The sequence below is a fragment of the Taudactylus pleione genome, unplaced genomic scaffold (assembly GCF_031769625.1).
Source record: "Taudactylus pleione unplaced genomic scaffold, aTauple2 ptg000007l, whole genome shotgun sequence".
NCBI classification, from domain to species: domain Eukaryota; kingdom Metazoa; phylum Chordata; class Amphibia; order Anura; family Myobatrachidae; genus Taudactylus; species Taudactylus pleione.
This window is the reverse complement of record NW_028284410.1, coordinates 20,351,799-20,376,682: the sequence shown is the minus strand read 5'-3', so window position 1 is coordinate 20,376,682 and position 24,884 is coordinate 20,351,799. Positions and strand designations below refer to the sequence as shown.

General features: G+C 41.3%; 1 protein-coding gene across 1 annotated transcript in view; it reads left to right on the top strand.

The window, feature by feature from the left end:
• Window positions 1–24,884, top strand: part of MYOM3 (myomesin 3) — a 222,094-nt gene that overhangs the window by 155,605 nt on the left and 41,605 nt on the right. The window contains exons 14-23 of the mRNA XM_088460571.1: window positions 9,161–9,288; window positions 9,473–9,656; window positions 12,537–12,711; window positions 15,699–15,820; window positions 17,209–17,396; window positions 17,581–17,707; window positions 18,549–18,727; window positions 18,967–19,081; window positions 21,531–21,687; window positions 22,741–22,847. Coding sequence (XP_088316697.1) covers window positions 9,161–9,288; window positions 9,473–9,656; window positions 12,537–12,711; window positions 15,699–15,820; window positions 17,209–17,396; window positions 17,581–17,707; window positions 18,549–18,727; window positions 18,967–19,081; window positions 21,531–21,687; window positions 22,741–22,847 — 1,482 coding nt within the window. The remainder of the gene's footprint in view (window positions 1–9,160; window positions 9,289–9,472; window positions 9,657–12,536; window positions 12,712–15,698; window positions 15,821–17,208; window positions 17,397–17,580; window positions 17,708–18,548; window positions 18,728–18,966; window positions 19,082–21,530; window positions 21,688–22,740; window positions 22,848–24,884) is intronic.

The following is a 24,884-nucleotide window of genomic DNA, read 5'->3' as shown; positions in this document are numbered from 1 at the left end:
GAATTTAATTATGATGGGGGCACCAGTTATTATCATGGATTGGGGGTACATATTAGTGCACACTTCTGGCTTCAAGTATGCACTTTTACCTAAGTGCATGCTGGCAATTGTAGTGCCACTAAAGGTTTTATTATATTTTGACACTTTTTCATTGACAGGGGTATCAGCTAAATAATTAGCTTCACCTGTGAATGTTTTAAAATGTGTCAATGAGTAATGAGTACACCTGTGCACCTACTGGGTGACCTGGAAAATGTGTGGGGTTCTGAGGATCGAGACTGAGAACCACTGGCCTAGAGAGTAGATGGAGTCAGGGACTGCAGCAGGATCATGTCTGAGGTAGAAGACAGAGGGCCTGATTCAGATTTGAGTAAGAAAGAGCAAGTAACTGTGCATCTTGGTAAAACCACGCTGCACTGCAGGTGGGGCAGATATAAAATGTGCAGGGAAATTTAGATTTGGGAGGGGTGTGTCCAAACTGAAATCATAACTCCAGTTTAAAAATAAAGCTGTCCAGCATTTGTAGGCTACATGCAAAAGCAGTCAGTATTTACCCCACATGCAAAAAAAAATATGTATTTGCACTCATTGCCTTGCAACTTGATTTGTCCATGTACAGAATTACTTGCTCTATCTTATTCTATTCCCAAATCTGAATTGGGCCCAGAGAGTGAGAGACAGACTCCAACAAACCCATGAAGATGCCCTGATGCAGTCACAGTAGCAAGGAAGGAGCGAGGGGAGGAATAGCTATCAGGAATTTATTAAAAACAAACAACCATTAGAACACCATTAAATGATTTCCCTATCGATGGTGGCAAACACAAATATTAAAAACACTACCATTGGAACACAAACATCGATGGTTAATGACCATCGGATTCCAATGTCTATCCATACTCTGAACCTGCAGGCGGACTTCGGCCAACCCTCATCCACCGTGAAGTGCTTCCTCTCCAGCATGATATTCCGCTCAGCCACACACCCTTGGTGAACAGGAAGTACTTCCCATGGAAGTCAGCGCTGTTCTTGGCCAGTGGCACCAGGGCGAGGAAGCTCAACAGGAAGACCAGGAAATACAGAGTACATTGTGCAAATAGGACATTGCTCATTGCCATATTCAGCAGCTGAGGAGGGGTTTGCATGGAGACTGCAGAAATATACACAGGAGCCTCAGCCCCGGGGATATGCTGCTAATAATGCGGGAACATGTTGCTAATAATGCTTACAGTAGCTGCAATACAAATCTCTCATCCATGATCCTAATGCCCAAGCCCAGCGACAGCTGGGCCCAGGGTACAACTGTACCGGCCCCGACGTCCTAGGGGGCCCCGGAGTGTAATTGTTTCCTGGGCTGATGTTGTAGTGATTTGCAGGATGCAGGCAAGTACGGGGCCCCTGCTGATCACTGCAGCAGCAACGTAGGTAGCGGTCCGGGGTTTGTCCAACGGGGAGCAGCAGGGCTACAGCACTAAAGATTCAATTATAATGGGAAAAGGGGAAGGGAACCACTGCACTAACTTTTATTATGGAACCCCAATCGACTAATTCAAGCACATTTTAATAGTCTGGGGGTGCTGCCTGGGACACAAACCAATAGAACCAAATCAATATCTCAAAAGAGATGAGAAAGCAGAATGTCCTTTGTAGGCGCACAAATACAAATGAGAAATAATAAAATATAACCTTTATTGGTATATATTAAAACCTGGTTTTGTGAAATATAATTAAAATAATATAGATAGAAGAGATAGTGAACAAAGATAGAAGGTGAAATTAAAATATCAAGACACTTGACTCGCTGAATGCTGCTTTTATATTATTATTTGGTGTTAGAGAATCTATGTCTCTTTTATTTAGTAGTGAATCACGGACCTTATGAGCCTTCACATAAAACAGTCGTTACTCTGTGTGTCTTATGTTTCTTATGTATTCTGAAGCATACCACAGTATGTATATTAGTTGGATATATGTGACTAGGTATAGATTAAGTAATTATACCAGCTCAATTGGCACGACCATATATTAAATTAATATAATACATAAATTCCTTATTCCAATATAAGACACATAATGGTAACCATATTCCTATGTGTTGCGGTTAAGCATCATTAAATACTTATTATTGTCACTGCATGTAATATTCTACTCCTTCTTAACTATACTAGTACACACTGCCTTAGAATGTAATTGATATATGCACTAATAAGCTGTCGAATCACTTTAGTTCACCCCCATAAATCATGGTAATATCATGCGCATCATGGTATGCACGTATATTTACATGTGATAAGCTCCTATAATGTAAAAACTTTAATAAGCTGCTTTGAAATCAAGATGGTCGTATCAGGGTATTATATAGAATCTCTGAGAGTATAAGATAACCGGTCAGGGTAAATATTGGTCATACTGTATACTACATGGTTAACTGGTATTCTCCGTTAAAACCTAAACTCCTCTCTTATAAATATATCATGCTTCTCAACTTCTCATTGCAGGTGTAACGGTAAAATGCTAATCTTTATGCTTATAAAATTAGCATGTGGTCACACATCTCCTCTGAACCTTTAACAGGTCTAGTAATTATGTCGCAACATTCAGTTATATTTGTAACCTGCACTAAATCTCCACCTGGTTTATACACCATGTGATACATTGGAGATAGCTAGTAATAATCATAAAGCTGGATGTAGTCCCAGATGGACATATTTTTAAATTAATAGCATAAGAGAATGTCTGGGAGTAATCATCTGGCAGCGTGCAGTTACCAGAAAATCCACGACACATATATTAAATACATTTATATCTGGTATAACAATATACGTGATGTTCACATATAAAACGACGGATCTCCAGCTGGTCGTTAAATATTCTATACAAGGGTTTGTCCAATAGTAATCATAAAGCAGTGTGTACTGTTAGTGGAGCATCACATGGATAGCACGATGAAGTGCCAGCGGTAACTATATATCAATGTCTATTCTTAAGTAAACCACAACACATTCGGTGGATAAAATTCAGGCTACGGTCATATAGACTACTAGTGATTCATATTAATTAGCACAAGCATCAGCGGTCAGCGTCTGACAACGCCGACGTACGTTTCACAATAGGCTTTATCAAGGCAAACCCGAGTGTGCTGTTTGCCCGGGTTAAGTAGATACTAGCATCCAATCAAATCCAATCTCAGAGTCATCTGCCTCCGGCTTCCAATAGGAACGTCCCCATAGTATAAAATCTGGACATAACTACTCCGGACTTAAGCTATCTCTCATAACAAATCTGATCAATCTTCCAAATTATACGTGCGCTTAAATCACATACACATTTATACAAAGAATCATCATCTACTTCAATTTACCGATGTTAACCGGGCATGTTTTCTACATCAAAATAATGTTAAATGTGCTCCTAATTATCCCTATATATTCCATATGAATTCGAAACATCCCATATATATATATATATATATAAATCAATTCGTATACATACACTATAATGTGCTGTGTGTGCATCATAATTAAATCATGGTTTGATATATCAAATAAATATGAATTAGTGTAATGTTAACAATAATTATTCCTATATATGGAATATATTTATTTAAAATAAGATGAAATAATAAAGTTAATAAGGTGCTGTGATAATGTGATACAGAAATTTTAAGTTATAATAGGAATGATAATATCATATATAAATCTAATATAATGATGTTACCATTTAGTGCCATAGGTGAAAACATAAAAATAGTAAATATTGAATTAATTGATAATTAATATTTTATTATAAAGTGCCAAAATATAAAATAATATAATAAAACTAAGTGAATCAAACAAATTATGTGAAATACAATAGGATAAATCAACTTACCAATAAAATAAAATAAAATAAAAAAATAATAAAAAAATAAATAAAATATAAACATATATCTCTAAAATTACCTAATCTCTATATATCGCACCTTAAAAGTTACATAGAAACAAAATTGCAATAACATACCCTAGCTTAATAGATTATGATGCTGTTATTTTAACTTAATCTCCTCAAATACTCAATGTTATTCTCTTACATGAGTATGTTTATTACATTATGTTCTTAATATAGTTATTAATTTCTTCTGAGTATCATACTCCACTGACGCTCCTAGATGTTCTTAGAGCATCTCATTATTGATAAACAGAAACGGAAGAAAAATGAGAGGAGAAGGTAAGTAAATAATATTCTTTAATTCATATGGGATATGATTAAATAAAGTTAATATATATAGAGTAGATGTAAATGAACATTCATAATATCAGTCTAGTTATAGATAGTAATTTAGTCCAGTAATAAATGTCCAATAGAATCCACGAAAATTATAAAAAAGGTGAATAGCTATTATATTCGTTCAAGCCCTTCGGGGACATGCAGTCCATTAGGAATATCATCCTAGTTTCTGCCTTTAACAATTCCTTGTCCACATCTCCACCTCTAATTCCTGTCTGTATATGTTGCATCCCAAAAGCCTTTAATCCCACAGGATTACTACCATGATGCCGTAGGAAGTGATTAGCCACAGGTGTAAGTGTTTTAAATTTGGCTGCATCTTTACTGGCATTACGAATACTGTTCACATATTCCAATATTCTTACCTTCATTGGCCTAATCGTCTTCCCCAAATAGATTTTCCCACATGGGCATTCAAGTTGGTATATGATGCCCATCGTGGTACAACATATATAATTGGTTATTATCTGTTTTTGGCCAAATTTATCAAAGAAGTGTAATTTTGGGACCATGTATTTACACGCTTTACATCGTCCGCAACTAAATGATCCTTTCTTATTTAATGTAATATTCTTCTTTGGTGGTTTCAAATGGCTCTGGACTAAAATATCTCTTAGGTTCCGAGCTCTTCTCCAGCTCGTCTGTACCTTTTCTGGGAGAATAGATCTTAAATCCATATCTGTCTGCAGGATACCCCAATGTTTTTGTAAAATATCATTGATTTGTCGCCAATTGGAATTAAATGTACCAATAAATCTCACAGATTCTTCTTTTCTAGATTTAGTCTTTGGAATTAATAGTGTATCTCTAGGATATGACTTAACATCATGTACAGCAGATTTAATCATATTTCAGCTATATCCTCTCCTCTTTAATCTCTCACATACTTGTAATTCCCGTGTACGGTATGTATATATATCCGTACAGTTCCTTTTAGTACGTAGGAGTTCCCCTTTGGGGATTCCTTTGATGGTGGTCGGTAAATGTGAGCTAGTGGAGTGTAAGATACTGTTGGTGGCAGTTGGTTTACGAAAAGCATCTGTGCTGATCCGTCCATCATCTTCTATCCTAATAGTCAAATCCAAAAAGTTGACTTCCTTCTTACTTATTTCACCAGTTAATTTCAAATTAAAGTTGTTACTATTTAAGATGACTATAAAGTCATCCAACATTTGTTTTTCTCCTTCCCAGAGAATAAAGATATCGTCGATATATCGAAGATATAATAAGACATGTTTGGTATACTGTTCAAGATCTTCATTAAATACGAACTCACGTTCCCACCAACCCATGTATAGGTTGGCATAGGTGGGGGCACAGGCGGTACCCATCGCCGTGCCCCTCACCTGAAGATAGAACCGTTCTTGACACATGAAATAGTTCTTAGAGAGTATGAATTCCAGGAGTGATATAAGGAATTCATTAAATTCCCTATGAATTCCCATATCCAAAAAGTATTTCACTGCTGAAATACCTTGGATATGGTCAATGCTTGTGTACAGGCTTTCAACATCAAAGGTTGCCAGCCAGGTGTCTTGATTCACCGTCAAATCTTGCAATTTCATCAAAACATCCAATGTATCTCTGGTATAGGAAGGTAAAGATAGTACATAGTGCCGTAAGTATTGGTCAACAAAAATACTTGCCTTTTCAGACAAACTTCCCATACCTGAGACAATGGGTCTGCCTGGTGGTGTTGTTTCATTTTTATGTATTTTAGGCAGTAGGTACAGCGTGGCCACCTTAGGTTTGTCAACTTTCAGGAATTCGTAGTCCTTTTTCGTAATGACACCATCTTTCAATGCTCTGGTGATCATACCATTATACAATGCCAGGAAATTGTTGGTAGGGTTAAATATTAGTGGTTTGTAGCATTTCAAGTTTTTTAGTGCAGGTCACAATATAACTGAATGTTGCGACATAATTACTAGACCTGTTAAAGGTTCAGAGGAGATGTGTGACCACATGCTAATTTTATAAGCATAAAGATTAGCATTTTACCGTTACACCTGCAATGAGAAGTTGAGAAGCATGATATATTTATAAGAGAGGAGTTTAGGTTTTAACAGAGAATACCAGTTAACCATGTAGTATACAGTATGACCAATATTTACCCTGACCGGTTATCTTATACTCTCAGAGATTCTATATAATACCCTGATACGACCATCTTGATTTCAAAGCAGCTTATTAAAGTTTTTACATTATAGGAGCTTATCACATGTAAATATACGTGCATACCATGATGCGCATGATATTACCATGATTTATGGGGGTGAACTAAAGTGATTCGACAGCTTATTAGTGCATATATCAATTACATTCTAAGGCAGTGTGTACTAGTATAGTTAAGAAGGAGTAGAATATTACATGCAGTGACAATAATAAGTATTTAATGATGCTTAACCGCAACACATAGGAATATGGTTACCATTATGTGTCTTATATTGGAATAAGGAATTTATGTATTATATTAATTTAATATATGGTCGTGCCAATTGAGCTGGTATAATTACTTAATCTATACCTAGTCACATATATCCAACTAATATACATACTGTGGTATGCTTCAGAATACATAAGAAACATAAGACACACAGAGTAACGACTGTTTTATGTGAAGGCTCATAAGGTCCGTGATTCACTACTAAATAAAAGAGACATAGATTCTCTAACACCAAATAATAATATAAAAGCAGCATTCAGCGAGTCAAGTGTCTTGATATTTTAATTTCACCTTCTATCTTTGTTCACTATCTCTTCTATCTATATTATTTTAATTATATTTCACAAAACCAGGTTTTAATATATACCAATAAAGGTTATATTTTATTATTTCTCATTTGTATTTGTGCGCCTACAAAGGACATTCTGCTTTCTCATCTCTTTTGAGATATTAATTTGGTTCTACAGCACTAGAGATACTGCCCGGCCACAAACGGATCAGAGCGGCCGGGCAGCCGCAGCGCAGCTTCTGTCAGTCATGTCATGCCCCTCCACAGAGAACTGCTGTCACAGTGTTTGTACACTGTTTAGTATGCTAGATTACTGATTCGTGGATGACACTGGTCATCCACCAATAACTGCTGTGGGAGTATCTAAGCCCTAATTGGTGGATGGCTGGAAATATTCACCAACTGGAGGAGAGGAAAAGCTGGAGGGTACAGACAGCAGGAGGAGATAGCCACCCCCAAAGATCTGAGGTCTGAATTTATATGGATCATTATGCAGGGAGGAAGAAAGGAGGAGGGGTATGGGATATCATGTCATAGTTGTATGAGGAGGGGGAGCAATTATGGGACAATTGTATAATTGATGGAGGAGGGGGGCAGATATGGGACATAATTAGAAGTGTTGGAGGGGGGCAGTTATGGGACATAATTGTGTCAGGAGGGGAGCAATTGTGGGAACTAATTATAATTGTGGGAGGAGGGGCAGTTATGGGACTTAATTATAATTGTGGGGGCGGGCAGTTATGAGACATAATTGTGTTAGGAGGGGGCAGTTATAGGTCATTATTATTGTGTGAAGATTGTACCTGCCGGGGACCTGGGGATGGGGGGTCCCTAAAAAAATGGGTGTACCGGGTCCCATGATTTCTGTTGCCGGCCCTGCCTCTGCCATTCCCAGCACTTCCCACTGGCTGGGCCCCAGCCAGCTGCAGGGCAGCAGCAGCATTGGGGGTTGTGGTGACACTGGTGAGATGCAGAAGGGAGAAGCAGGGGGTTGTGGTGAAGTACAGAGGCCTGTGGTGTAATGCAGGGGGCTGTGGTAGGAAGCAGGAGTGAGAAGCAGGGGCCTGGGGTGAGATGCAGGGGGCAGTAGTGAGAAGCAGGAGGCTGTGATGAGATGCAGAAGACTGTGGGGACATGGTGTAGGTTGTTATGAGATGCAGGGGACTGTGGTGACATGGTGTAGGTTGGTATGAGATGCAGGGGGCTGTGGCAAGATGAAAATTGTTTCCGTGTGAAGCTGGCACGGGTCGCTAGTTTAATATAAGTGTACCTGGTGGGATGATGGCTCCTGCCCAGCCTGTCAAGTGGGGCATAATACACATTGTCCAGCACTCTTCTTTACTTTATTTATAGAGCGCCACAAGTGGTCTGCAGTGCCATACAGAGAGCAAAACAATAAGACAGTACAGCGTAAAACAGTACAGTACTATACATTGGACAAGTAACAATTAACACTACACAACTCTCAACACAGCCACTGATGCAAGGGGTGCAATGGAAATATTCAGTGTAAGCTGAAACCTGTAACTATTGGCATGGGCGCATATATAAAGGGTTTAGATCGTAAGAGTGGAGTCCAGGGGCAGAGAGCGCAAGGAGGAGGGGTAGAGTGTAGCTGGTGTGCAAGACAAGTAGCTAATGAGAACAGGAGGGATGATGGCCCTGCTCATGGAGCTTACAGTCTAAAGGGAAAGGGGAGACAAATGGAAGACTTAAGGAGTGAGCCAGTGTATGAGGAGCTAAGGGCAGGGGCAGGGTTGAGAGAATTGGAGAACACAAGAGGGTGCGTTTTAGGCGTTTGTAACCTGTCACACATTGGATGTGGTTTGTTTTTAAACTCTAAACTAGACCGTACATGCTGCAGTTTTTATTTCAACATCGTCTCTGATGTATGATGATAGCATTACAGTATACTGTAAGTACCTCTTAAAAGTGTGTTTATTTTTCACATGCAGTGGTTATTTACATGTGTGTGCTAGCTTTGTTGGTATATGGACAACTTGTTTTTTCTACTGTATTTAACTACTGCATATCTGAATTCTGAACCTGCATGTATTTACCAACCACAATCCATATCCTAACCACTTTATATTCCCATTGGAACACATCTGATGGAAAGCATACAATATATATTTTATGTTCTCTTCTAACGGAAACAGAAGATGTCACGACACCCACACCACCAACAAATGTTCATGCTTCAGAGGTCAGTGAGGACTATATTGTACTTTGCTGGAATGAACCTGATCCATGTGGAAAAGAGCCTCTGACATACAACATAGAAAAGGTATGTACTTTAACTAATACAAGAACATGTGTCCCGAAAGTACGTTTGTGTGTGTTGTGTGCATTTCTACTGTACAATTTATTAATGAATAAATTAATATAAGGGTTATTTCCATGACCTAAAGATCTTTGTGTTTATTTCTCTGTGAAAAGCATGTATGAATTTACATTACTGTTTTATCTAGTGCATTGCAGGAAGCAAGAGATGGGAGAGGATAAATTTGGACACAACCATCCATTCGCCAAGGCTTTCTCTTTTTGATCTTGATAAAGGCAAATCTTACTGCTTCCGAGTACAAGCTGTGAACAAATATGGAGTCAGTGATCCATCAGCACCAAGCGCACCCATCTCTCTCAGGGCAACATTAGGTGACTGCTACTACTACTTCTCACCTAACATTGATTTAGACTTGTGTTAGAGAACCGTCATAGCTTCAGGCACACATTATATAAATTGTCATTAACTTCGCAGATAATAATTTTATGGTAAAAAAACATAGGGGAAGATGTACTGAGCTTTGGAGAGAGATAAAGTACCAACCAATCAGCTCCTGTCATTTTACGGACTGTATTTGAAAATTCACAGGAACTGATTGGTTGGGACTTTATCTTTCTCCAAGGCAGGACGCATACAACTCTGCATATGGGTGGAGGTGGATAGACACATTTTTCACGTACATGCTTCTTTTGAAGAGTATACTTCTGATTTACTTTCAATTATTCATCAGGCCCTATAACACTATGGGCCTGATTTAGAGCCGCTTGCTCTGACAGAGCGCTCGCTTTGAATCAGGGCCAGGCTTTTTTTTTTTTTGGAGCGGCCTCTTGGCCGCTCGCATAGCTGTGGGTTACCACGCACAGCTATTGCGAGCGGCCAGGATGATACCATCGGGCTTGCGACGAGACCCTTGTGGTAGCCGGAAGCTCTCCACTGACATCACTTGTGATGTCAGTGGGGCCGCCCCCAAATGGCAGGCGTTCTCATGGGAACGCGTCCGTTTGGGCAGCAACCCCCCCGGCCCGCCCACCAAACTGGGCGAGTTGTCACTCAACATCGACAGCTCGCCCCCATTGGTGCGAGACCCGGAGCGACGGAGTGCCCGTCGCTAGCCGGGTCTCGCGCATGCGTTGTGGGCCACCATCGACCCGGTTGCGAGCGCTCAGCGCTTGCGACCGGGTCTGAATCATGCCCTATGTTCATCTGCTTTTTTTTTTTTTTTTTTTGCAATAAGACTGACAGTACTCTAGAACAGAGACTAAAGGTGCAGTTCCAAGTTCTGCTTTCAGGGTCTGCTGATTATCAGTTGTGCTGTATATTCTGAGGTCCCAGTTTACAATGGTTTAGCAACATTGCTGTACAAGAATGTCACCTGGGTATCAAGAGTATCAAGATTAATCTAAAATGAACATCAAACAAGCTAAACATGTACGGTGATATAATTTATTTAAATCATTCATCACTTAAGGAGAAACCAAAGAGGTTAAACTAAAGTAGACACTCCCATGTGTACGTCACACGTCTCTGTACAAAATGCAAAGAAGCATGGCGTAAATGTAACATAGTGCCTGATTCAGAGGTGGATGGAGGTGCAGTAGCAGCTGTGACTTTTGTTGCAGCTGCTACTGTAAATGTATGCTAATGCCGCAGCTAATGGGCCTCCTACTGGGCCGCCCATCACCTGCGGCTCCAATCTGCTGCAATGCATTGAAAGTCACACCACTGAGTGGGCATCGGCCACACCATCAGACATTAGAGCAACTCTATAGTTGCTCAGAATGTCCAATGGTACATGTCCTCCGGTGCCAGTGGAACTGGGTCTTTCGACATGTCCCTGACAAGCTCGCTGATGAAAGCTACACACCCCCACCCCCCAGTCACTACTGCCCAGGAACGTCTATGAAAATTAAATGGATCTCCATTCAATTCCAATATGTTTCCACTGAATGGTGAAAGATTAAAACATCGCTCCACCTCTGAATCAGGCCCTTAATCTATATTTATACCAAATGCAGTAAGCATCTCTAAGGGGTATATTTACTAAAGGTCAATTTTAATCGAATTAAAATAGATCAAAATCGATCAACATCGATGTTTTGTTTCTGTGGCTAAATCACACATTTACTAATAATTAAAAACTAATTTAAAAGTTCACTGTTAGTAAATGTGTGATTTAGCCCCAGGGAATCGGTATCAAATATCGCCGGCCGCATGATTCCCGTCAGCGGCAGCCCGACATTAGCAGAGTTCCGAGCAGCGGAAGCCCGACAGCGCTGGAAATCCCGATCGTGGATAGGTGAGTATCTACTAACCTAACCTAACCTAACCCTAACCCTCCTTAGGGGTGCCTAACCCTAACTTCCCCCCCAAATGCCAAACCCTAATCCCCCCTCTAAGTGCCTAACCCTAACCACCCCCTTCCCCGCTGCCTAAACCTAAGTCCCCCGGGGGGGGTGCCTAACCCTAAGTCCCCTCCGGGGGTGTCTAACCCTAACCCTCCCTCCCCCTAGCCTAACCCTCCCGGGGGGGTGCCTAACCCTAAGTCCCCCCCGGGAGCCCTAAACCTAACCCTTCCCCCCCGCCCCCCCCCCCCGCGGCTGTCCGCTCGCGGCGCCCGGCATCGCTACGATCGGGATGCCGGGCGCCAGTCTCCCGGTGTCGGGGAAATGCGTGCGTCTACATCTAGACGCCCGGCATTTCACCCTTGCCGGGATATGACAGTCGGGAAGCCATCATCGATTTTAATTGATTTTGATCGATTTTACATCGATTGAAATCGACCTTTAGTAAATATACCCCTAATAATCATTTGACACTGCAGACCCACAGAAGCCTTAACTCCAAGCTCTTTTATTGCATTATACAACTAAGGTAATGTAATTTTGATCAAATGCAAATGGTCTAAATAGGAGGCATAATTTCACACAATTCAGATGCATTAACTGGTCTTATTTCAAAACAACATCAGCGTCTCATGGCTTGTAGATGGGCAAATAGCATCTTGTTAAAGTCAATTAAAGTATCTTTGTATGATACTCTTTATTGAGGATTGTAGGTTCCTAATGCATCCTGCAGAGAACAAATGTACTATGGGAATATTCAGTAGGAAACACTGATTTCATGTGGATGACATGACACAAAAAAACCCCTTAAAAACAGTCTGCAGTGTTCATCTATTTCACGGCCACTTTGAGAACATATTAGCTGTGATTTGCACCTCATACAGTATATCAAATGTCTGTCTCCTACAGCTGTGCCACCAGCTCCTGGACACATCTCAGCCCTCAGAGACACAAAGACATCGGCAGTCGTGCAGTGGGGAAAGGTTGAGTGTGATCCTGAGATCCTTGGTTATTACCTGTACTGCCGCCTTGTAGGGGAGGAAGATTGGCAGCCAGTAAACAACAAGCCTCTGCAGTGTACAAGGTAAGATAGTATGTTAATTGGAAATATAACTTTGGCATTCTGGTGACCAAATGGTTTTTAAAAGTATAAAAAACCTGACTTTGCTAATAGACTAAAAAAAAATATGTTTCTATAATAAGAGAGTACCATCATTATTATTTTTCTTAGCAACTGTCAGTTGAACACAAGTACACACAATATAGGCATTAATGCAAGGACATGAATGGTGAATTAGTGATATAGCATAATCCTGGTAGCACTTTTGCTTCCAGAACAGGACAGTCTGCCCCAATTTAAGATCTTTACCATGGTATCGCCTCTGCAGTTCATACTCAGCAAGAAGCAAAGACCCTGCAGCAGTATGCCCTAAATCTCAAACAAATTTAAACCAAGGTATACAAGTAAAGAGGAATGAATACTGGAGACCAATTTGTGTATAGATTAAGGATTATACCTGAAGAAACTGATCATTCCCACCAGACCCCATTTTTGTGAAGACACAGTGGGAGGAAATTACAGTTATACAGGATGATGACTTTGTGGTACAAGCTGCAGTGTTTGTGCTCTGGGCAGCACCTAGAGACCTTGAGGCTTCAGTTCTGGACTAGGTGGTACAAGACACAATTGTGTACCTACAGAGAAATGGCCAACCTGAAGAGAGGAATGTCTCCTAACCCTGCTGCCATCCTGCCAGGCTGTTCTAATCCACTAACTGGCTGTGGCAAAGGCCACTATAATATTACCTATAGCCAATTAGCTGCTTATTCACATAACTGGAATAGTGTGGTCATACATTATGGTGTTAAAGCAGAGACTGAGCTTCAAATGTGTGGGAGTAGTAATGTGTTCCTGTCATCTTGGGCAAAAATGTGCTAGAAGAAGTAGATGAACCTCCTGGCTGCTAGTAACGTCCTTGCACTATCCATGCCTCCAGTGCACTCTTAGGGCTCTATTTATTAACATTATTTTTACAAAAATTTTACTAAAAATTTTAATCACTGCAGCAACTCTGATCCTTTCTGTAGGCCCAAGACACTGGGTTATTGAGTGCTAACGTCTTTAACTGTCACTCACTTACTTGTCTTATTATTTCACTGTTTGATTTAGCCCTTTGTACAGTCTGTTTTAACCTTTTTAAATTGTTTATGTATCATTGTAAATTCCCCTCATACATTGCTAGGGACACTTGGTGGCACCATATCAATAAAAGATAATAATAATTATTATTATTATACTTTCACAAGGTGAAAATTATTGGTCGCCAGGTAGAGGCAGATCTTCCGCATCCCTAAACCCCATAAGTTTTCTTTAGTGCAGGGGTTAATGTCTGATGAACACATGGCATTTAGGGGGTGATTCAGCTTGGGCTAGAATTGCAAAGCTGCACGCAAGCAGATATGCAATTTCATCCTTGTAAATATGCAAATGAAGCAGGAGGTGTATGACACCCCTGCTGCATTTGCGATCCCAGCACACCAACCGAGGTCGCAGGCTGGGATAACCATCGCAACTATCGCTGGGCTTACGCAGGCTGCTCCACTTGTGAGGCCAGGAAACTGCCTCCATGGACTCAGCCCCTGGACTTGCCACTCCCAGAAAATAGGGCAGACACTCCCCCATTTCTGGTAATGCCGGGCACCCCCGCGCCATCCCTTAAATGCCTCTGCCTGTCAGTCACAGGCATAGAAAGGGTTGTGTGTGATCACGCGTTCTGCACATTCACAGAACGGGTCCTGCGTATGCGCAGATTGCCGATAATTGGGAATCTGCGTTCAACATTGCACTTGCGTGCAATGCTGAATTAGCCCCTTAGTTTGAAACAGGGGAATCCACAGTCTTAATGTACGGAGGAAAAGCCCCACTAATCCTCCACAACGAAGGTGTTAATATTTGGTCAAATAACCTTGATCTGCATTTACAGTGTAGATTAAGTTTTTTATTTTTTTAAGGGGCCCATTTATCAATAATCACATACTCAATGCGATAGGTGTGCCTAAAATTGCAGTCCAGTATGTTATAATACCACCTGGATGTATTAAATAGCACATGCAGGGACAGGGGCTATGAAAGGAGCCCGTCCCTGCCATGTGCTCAGAGTGACGTGACCAATCAGTACTCTTCTTTCGGGACTCCTGCATACGTGCTGTTTACTGACCACACATGTGGCCATTGCCGGGGAGGGTTCTGGGGGAATCTTCCCCTGGCAAGTTTTGTGAGGTGTAGCCTATAGGCTATAATAGCTAATGCCATCTTCCAAGCTCCAGAGTGCATAAATCTGACAGCTTCACAACCCCCATATAAAGTAACCCTATAGGAAATGGAGGGACCGCAGCAGATATCGGAGATCACGCTGCAATCCCTCCATAGTGCATCTGGGGGATACTTAATATTTGCGGGTATGCCGCAAATATTTGATGATAAATAGGCCCCTAAGTCTCTACCAGCTTTGCACACTTACAGTGCAATTTCCACTGCTTCTTCTTTACAATATTGCTCCAGTTTCATTAGGTTGGATGGGAATCTTTGATGAACAGAACGTTTCAAATCATTCCACAGAGTATTGATGGAATTTGCATGGGCTTTGATTGGACCACTCCAAGATATTTCTTTTTAGTATTTAAGCCACTTTAAACATGGCTTTTGCTGTAAGCTGCGGGTCCTGCTGTAATATAAATCTTCTCCCAAATCCTCAGTTTTGGGAGATGATCGGTGAATTTCTTTCAGCAATGGTTGTCTTTTTGTGAAACTCCTATAAAGTGCAGATTTGGGAAGTGCCTAGGTCTTATGCAAGTCTGTTACTCAGTCAGTGGTATCATAGGCCACCTCGTAGCCTCCTTAACAAGTACATATGTATATAAGATTGTGAGTATGTAAATATATGTGACTAGAGGCCCGTGAAAGCATTAAGCAATAATATATACTACGTATTTTCAATTATAACTATAAATGAAAACAATTCCTTTCCAATTAAAAAAAAGTAATGCAACAATTAACTAAAATCTGTGCAGGTTTACTGTTCCGAAGTTACAGACTGGGAAAGATTATGAATTTTGTGTGAGAGCAGTAAATGAAGCTGGGCTAAGTGAAAGATCACCTGTATCCGACCCTCTGAATATAAATGAGGCCATTTGTAAGTATGTTATGTGAAATGTCATTGAATAATCTCCCTGTTGATTTCTGTACCATACATTTTTCTTAGGCAGACAACCCAGTGCCGGCGCAGGACAGCACTGTGCCCTGTGCCGGCCCCGCCCCTTAAACATGTGACATCATGATGTCACACTGAGGCAACAGGGACACCAGTCCTCAGGATTCTCCATTTGGTTGTACAATGTGCAGGGTGCATGCCCGTAGCATCCAAAGGACGCTCTACAACAGCAATACTGACTGCAGGGTGCTATTCCAGGCACCCTACAAACCAAATGCAGGAGCCATGGGACATTGATAGTGCCACCCTCAGGGACATGCGTCCTGGGCGACAGCACCACCCGCACACCCATAGTTACAGCCCTAAGCCCACCTCTTTCCCTACCTTAACTGAAAAACCTTACTGATTTATACCCACAACATTATTTGAAAACTCGTGATAAAGGTCCTGATTCAGCAAGGAATGCCAGTGAGAGAAAGCACGCACTCGGACGCTGCGTGTATATGATAATCAATGCATATGCACGGCAACCGCAGCATAAGATGCAGATGCCCAGCACTACACAATGCCGCCCACTTCCCATTACTTAAAGCCTGAGTAGTCCGCAAGACAGCGGAAACATCGGTAACATCAAGAACCATCGGAACCATACGCACAATAGAGGTTGACCTGATGTTGTGCAGGATTTTGGCCACTTCCTGCATGCATTGAGTAATCTGGCTGCGTATGCCGCCGCACTGCCTTAATTATGCACTCCCCTATAACGGCGTCCCAACGCACAGGCATGCCTGCGTTCGTACGACCACCCCCCGTCACCATACACAAATGGCACTTCCTGTTAATCATATCGGTAGGGTCTGCGTACACACTGCGAGTAGTCTGCGTACCCTTACCCGGTCGCACTGGCTAGTTCGCGCACGCACAGTTCGATGCATTCGCAGTGCAAAAAAATTGGCCGAGTGCGTGCATCCTCTCACTTGCGTTCCTTGCTGAATCAGGCCCTAACTGATTGATATTTCATCCATACTCATTTTTCATAGAATATTTCATACTGAAGCAATGCGAGGTTATGGGATCTGCTAAAATCAACAGAACATTCTTATACATGTACCCAAACATCTATATTACAGCTGATGAAAACGATGTTAAAGCTTAGCCTAGAATTGCCCACTCTGCTGAGATCACTGATATGTTTAATCAGAGCCTGGCTATTAACTATTCACAACACAATTAGCTACTAATTGGTCCTTTTTGCTATACAATGACATTTCTTCCTAAAATATCGGTATGGTTATATCATCATTGAGATATTGTAACTCATTTAAGACTTTCAAGGAAAATAATACTTTTTATCCATCATTACTTTATAGACTGTCCATCTGCTCCTTATGGGTTTGCCCTCTTGAGCTGTGGGAAAGATGAAATGACCATATGTTGGAAGGCTCCAACATTCACAGCAGGGAGAGAAGTACTTGGATATTTTCTTGATCAGCATGATCCTTCGGATGTTGCCTGGCGAGAGATCAATAATGAACCAATCCCAAAGAGAGTGTATAAGGTGCCATGTCATTGCCTATATCAGTCAGGGCACATTACTGCCCCTAAATTATATCAAACTATGCTACTGTATATCCCTTTTTTCAGAGTAAATGTGATGTGTAGTCTGTCTCCTGCATATTCAAATAAAATAACCTATTCCATGCAAACTTATAATTTGATTAAATGTGATATTTTCTTACCAGGCAAAAGGCCTGATTGATGGGCATTTTTATGAATTTCGTGCTCGAGCCCTGAATTCAGCTGGTGTTGGAAAAATGTCAGAGCCAAGTGACCTTTTCAAGTGTGAGGAGTGGACAATGCCTGAACCAGGTAATCACACAAAGTACAGGTTAATTATATGTTCCAACAGTCAACCGATCGTTCTGATATGTATAAATCAATCTTCCAAGTCATGTGTACAACTCCATTATGTCCTGGTTATCTCACCTTTGTGAACAGACCTCCAAGGTTATCTCAGGAGAGGCCCCTTTGTTTTCCACTAGACAGTTTTAATTTGTAATACTTGTTTATTCCAGGCATCAAGATTCCTCATACCCCAAAATGAATACAATACATGGAGATATATATTTTACATGTGTTTGCCACATAAAAGGAAATGTGGGGAGGATATATGGCCTAAGCAATGTTTGTCACATGGGTGCCCTGATCATGTGATCATTCAGAATCATTTTGATATGTACAGTGTTACTACTTATAGGAACAATAGCACAATTTAACACACTCTGACTCCCGAAAGCTTTTGTAGCTTGAGTTGTGATTATTGTGGTGCCTTAAAGTATAATCTGATCAAGGGATGCTCAAGTATAAGGAGAAAAACAATGTAGTGTAACAATGTGTATTGCGAAGCAAAGTTCAACTCATAAATCACAGCACACAATAGTGACCAGCAAAGGAGCATCTATATTACCATAGAGAAGATGTCCATACAGCTTATCTGTTCGCCAATGTGCAAGATAAGAAATATTTAGTGCATCGCCGTTTATTGAAATAACACAAGAAAACAAAATAAATCTGCTCACAGAAGTAAAACAGTAAAAGTATATAAAGGCAGCGACAAGTATTTAGTGAAGGATTTTATGTGGGAAATTGGGATCGATTGCAACATTTTCTGGACAATACCCATGTTGTGACACAATTTGTACATTCCCAGGTCCACCTTATGATGTGAGATGCAGAGAGGTACGCAATAACACACTGATGCTTCACTGGGAGTGCCCTGTGTACACTGGCAATAGCTCTGTCACTGGCTACATGGTAGAGGCATGTGAGGAAGGCTCTGAGGAGTGGAAGAAGATTAATGAGAAGCCAACACCTGAAACACATATGAGGGTACAGTATGTAACAGTATATAGTAACTGCAGACAAAGAGCTTGTATTCAGATCAGAGCTTTCTTTTGGTGGTCTGTCACATTATCATTACAATCTTTATATAGCTAACTACCCATACAGTGAGACCCTGATATATGTATGTATGTTGATGCTTAGCTATAGAATACAATGACTGGGAAAGTATACCAGATGTGAGATTTACTGGGAAAGTATACCAGATGTGACATTTCTTTCCTTAGATCTCTGATTTAAAGACAGAGAAAAGTTACCAGTTTCGTGTCCTTGCTGTTAACACATCTGGAACTGGAATTCCGTCTCTGCCATGTGACCCCATGGTTCCTGAAAGCAAGCCAGGTTTGGACTTTATAAAGTATGGCTGCTGCAAGTCTCTGGTTCAAGGGCATATTTTTTAAGTGTTGGTGCTAGACCTGATAATTATTTCTTATCACTGCTATTCATGGCAATAAGAAATTAAGATTCACCTGAATGTATTAAAATACACCCGCAGGGACAGGGACTCGGAAAGGAAATCCATCCCTGCTGTGTATGAGAAGTGAAGGGATTGCATTAGCGATCTTCAGAAGCCGTGCGCAGAAGTGTGCATGTGCAATCTACTGACCACACATGTGCGAGTGGAGAGTATGGGGGAGGAATCCTACGGATCCCATTACCAGTACTTTTTGCAATCTGTAGCCTATAGGCTCTAATGGCTTATTGCAATCTGTAGCATATAGGCCAGGAATGGGGAACCTCAAGCCCGGGGGCCATATAAGACCCGCAGAATCATTTGGTCTGGCTCTCTGAGCTTTTTTCTGCTAGCCTCATCTGGCTAGCAGGGTGCCTAGAATGGCACCCTGCAGCCAGAATCTATGCAGCAGTTCCACCTGGAGCATCCATAGGACACTTCAGATGGTCACATCACTGCCCTTACAGCTCCCCGGAGCATCCTCAGGATGCTCCGGACATTGCTATAATCACCAGCGATTGTGGCCCCGCCCCGTGTGACGTCACACGGAGGGGACGTGGCCTGCACCAGGCCCGCGAATAATGTTATATATATCAAAAAAAAGGTTCCCCACCCCTGCTATAGGCTACAATGGCTAATGCTATCACATTCTAGAGCTTGGTAAATTCTGCAAAAAACAGCCCCCATTGAAACTTATGGGAGCTGCGTTTACGGGGAAAACAGAATACTGCAGCAGATATCTCCAATATCTGCGGCAGTCTCCTGTACATACATTAGCGGGATATTTATTATTTGCGGATAAAAAACGAGTGTTAACAATAATTGATAAATAGGCCCCTTAGTATTGAACAATAAAAAACACAGGGCTTGATTCGTGGCCAGATGGATTGCCCGATGGTCCTGATGTTAGAAGATTGGCGCATGCGCAGAATCTGTATTGTGCATGTGCCGGTCTTCTACTGCAAACTCTCTCGCAGTTCCCCAAAGCTGCAGCCTGAATGACAGGCTACAACCATTCGGGGAGGGGAATGGTGGCCTCTATTACCCCCATTTTCTGGGAATGCCGAGGTCAGTGTCTGCGTCTTCTGATATATCAAAATTGCCGTCGGAGCTGCGAGGGGCAATCTGAGTAACCTCCGGCTGTACAATACTGTACAACTCTGAATTAGGACCACAATTATCTGTTCATTTGTAAGATGCAGAAATACATTTTTGCATAAAATATTTAGCTCTAATACAGTACATGTACAGTACAAATCCCAGTGAGCTACAGAAATTCAACAATTCTTCATTTCTGTCATCGTGTGTGTGTGTGTGTGTGTTATTTTTTCCACACATAAACAAAGTTAAACAAAGCTGCTGGTGTGCCAATTAAATTAATTAAGCTGGGTACACAGTGACAGATATATTGACTGATCAATTGATCGACCAATACATTGGGTGCCCGTCGGTCAGTGTGTACCAGCGATATGTCTGTGAACGACGCCGTTCACAGACATATCGCGTCAGCTGTGCTGTACAGATATATCTGCAGACATATCTGTCCATCTGCCGACCGCCCGTACACATGAAGCGGCAGCCGCGGGGAGGGGGGCGACCAAGCCCCCGACCTGCCCTCCGGCCTATATATCTGCCAATGTGTACCCAGCAATTGTCTATATAGCTTACACTGGGCCTCTTCTACGCATACTATACTGACACCTGTTAGAATTATTTACATGCAGTACAGACATTAGGTTGTCTCATGCTATTGTCTATAAAGCCCTATCCTTGTTTAATCATAGGCTATAATTTATTACATTAGTGCTACATAAGATAATACACCTAGCTAGCTAGTGTAAATAGACCTAGTTAGTATAAGTATGATTTCTCCACAATAATTAGGGCTACATTTATGGCTATATGATTTCATATTTTATAGTTATACTTCTCTTGCAATAAAAATCTTTATTTGATGCAGGGCTGTTGAGACATGTGCCGTGCCGGGTGATAAGGGGGTGTGGGCAAATTATGAGGCTTGGCCATGCCCCCTCCTAAAATAAAATCAATGATAAATACTGTGTGTGCTGCCACAAAATGGGGCATTTGTCCCCCTCACCAGCTGTCCTGGGACACCTCAAACAAGCCCGGGCCTGGGTAATTAGCAACCACGTCACCATTTACTCGGCTCCCCTAATTTGATGGCAATGCTATTGTTTGTCTTTTTCCATGGGTTATACCTTGGAGGATATTCTGTATTTTGGTTCTTCTCATTATATAATTAAATCCCTGAAGGTAAGTGACAATAACAGCAGCATGATTTATTTAGGAAGCTGTTTCATCTCTTTCAACCTACAGGCACAAATGAAATAGAGGTTGGGGTAGACGATGAAGGATTGATTTACCTTTCTTTTGAGAATCCAGAGCCAATTGATTCCCCACAGTTCCTCTGGTCCAAAGACTACAAAGGAGCTCCAGATCCTGAGAAAACAGAGATCTCCACAGAAGGAAATAAGTAATTACTATAACAATACAGTAATTGTGGAGTGCATGCTTCTCATCATGGGTGAATAAGATATGGATAGTACATATTCCATGTGATGGAGGGTACATATTAATAGGCTTTTAAAAACAGTTATGTTGTACATGTTGGTAAAAGTAGTGGAATTCCCATGACAACAAGTGTTCCTGTTCCACATATCTGTCGCCCAGCTGTTGTAGTTGTTCTGTACTGTAATGAAATCTATAACAGCTTAATTTCAACTAATAAAATAATAAATCATCCAGAAGAAAATGCAAGTAGTATCTAAGCAGGCAATTTCTTGAATAGTTACCCAGTGTTATACAAATACTCTCCATTTACAGATATCATATTACTAGTCATGGACATTCTAGAACTGTGGGCCTGATTCAGAGCCGCTCATAAGCGGCCGCTCGTTCGTTCCGAGCGATGTTTGCCCAACTGCGCATGCATACGGATCGTAATACGCATGCGCGAACCAGTCAGTGCGGCCGAAAATCGTTTGTTCAGTGAATAGCGAATGCCTGCTATTTTGAGTGACAGGAGGAGGAGTATGTGGGTGGTAACGGGGGAAGGTGCTTGAAAACGAGGAGTTGAGATCCGAACGCAGGCGTGCTTAAAGGTCAAAACGGGCGTTTTAAGGGTGTGCATAATTAATACAGCAGCGTCATTGACCACGTCACTGGGTTATTTTATAGTCAGAACTGCTCGCATGATTGCGGTAGGAAAAACCAACCACAAGAATAGCGAGCAGTTCATACGCTGGTCGATGTACTCGATTAATCTAATAAATAGCGGACATGACGTAGGATGCGAGCGGCCAGGGGGCGTAGTCTCCAATAAAACGACCGCAAGTTTTGTTCGCTCGTTCAGACATAGAGGCGTGAACAGACCGCAAAGAGCGAACGGTTCATTTGAATAGCCACCCCTTTTTTCAGAACGAACGACCGCAAATAGCGTCCAGCTCTGAATCAGACCCTGTGTCATAAAAAAGAGTTTACCTTTTGATAACGGGGGTACTTGAATTGTTTTTGCTTTTTTTGTTAGGTCCAAGCTAATCCTGACAAACCCATCAAAGCAAGATGTAGGCACCTATTCTGTAGAGGTCCCAAACACAGATGGTGTGTCTGCTAGTCACACACTAACAGAAGATGGTATGATAAATATTTTATTATTACCGTATGCATTGCAGTATGCTTTCTTTTATCTCTGCAATATCACGTATTGTATTGTGTTGTATTGTATTTTTCAAAAGTATTGCTGAGGCCAATGAGCATTACTCAGTATACTGGCCACCAGTGACAGGCTACAACTTGTCACTGTAAGATGTACATGCAAAAATATATACATGCATAGGGGGTATTCAATTACAGGCGAAAAGTCAGAGGACGGACTTTTCGCCATTATCGCTGCTTTTTTGGGGATAAAGTATAGGGTGCGTGCCCGCTTGCATAACGGTGGGTTTCGTTCTGATCGAAATTAAATAGCTACACACATATGACCAATATGAGTGAGTACAAATGAACACACTTTATTTACAAGAAACAAACAAAGAATAAACAAACAACATACAAAGTATACAGTATACTCAACTTTTGTCTATGTATTCAGATGACACTGGTAAATCATCATCAGCATAAGACGTACTTCATCTTATCTTCTCTCTGGGGAGCCCATCGTTTCACAACGCCCAGGTAGTTCAATATACATTGGCAGCACCCTACTGCAGACTCAGGTCTACCACGAGCTAAAGGGTCCTTTGTGTACCTCTGGTTTATATACCCTAGTCTGGGGTGTTGTCTTTCCGGATATTAATCCCATATCAATTACATACAGTGCTAGGTATCAAGCACTCATTGGTCCAGCATAGCATTGACCAAACTTATCTCTTTTGCACATGCTCCGTAAGCATAAACTCAAAGAGATACAGTAATGACGTATTCTAGTATGGCTGGAGATGAACTCTATTTCAAGGCTCCTTTGTATAGAGTCTGGACATCACTGCTAATTACCCATAATGCTCAGCATCTCTACACATCTTACAATGGAATGTAGCTAACTGATAAGAACATAGAAGCTATGAATGGCTCATTATACTTCTACTAAAAGCAGTGGCAGGTACTACCTAGGCCTCAATATTTATGGCTTCTTTGACCCCAAAAGGTCATTTGACCATTCTATGGAAAGACTACAATTGTATTAAGACAATCTCATTTCACACCTCAAGAGGCCTAGCAAGGGGTATATGTGTTTGTTACTTATATGTCTATGTAGAAATAAACTATTTAACCCACTGATTACACCGCTTTATCCCCGTATTCAATTAGGATCCGGCGATAACGGGACCCGGCAGAAAGGTAAGTATCAAAGTCCTGGGAATTTTCGGGAATTCGTCCTGGCACCCCCCTAAAGATGCATATGGGAAAGATTTCTGGACTGCACAACCTGACTATATATATAATGGGAGGTGCTACCTGATGAGACTAATTGCAGGCACAGAAACAGACAAATCTCAGGTGCACAACTCCAAATTATTAATAATATATATATAAATGCAATACAATTTTGCAATCAATAGAGGTTTTTAGCATAATCATGGCCAAGCTTATGGGCCTACCCACCATATCCAGGTAACCTCTTTCGGGTAGGTCCCTAACATACTAGGGTTCAAATCCAGAGCGCAGGACCCCCAAAAACTGCCCCAGCCAAGCCGCCCCAGGGCACCAGCATAGTAAGAAAAGTGCAGTGTAAAGAGATAGTTAGGAGCAGCTGCAGCTGCATATAAAGAATGAAAATAAAAAAGTGAAGTACATATATATTAAACACACAGTGAAGGGTTAAAATGTGTTATAATGGAAAATGTGTTATAATGCAGTGCCCTGAGACAAATCAACCAACGCAATCCAGGGGGACCCACGCCCCAAAAATGAACCAAAGAAGGTGTGAAGAATAGCATTTATCTCTTTTTTTAAATAACCATGCCCATCAAATTTGGGGTACATGAAAATGGATGCAAGCATATTTTTAAGTCCCTAAAGTTATTTAAAAAATTCTTCAAAAATGCACCTGCCGCAACCACCCGCAATGAAGAAAACACCTGCCACGTATTTGGGGGCCCCCCTTGAGGCTATTTTGATACTTTTTAATTGTGTCCCCAACATTTTTTTTTCAAGCCCAAAATTAGAGTACAT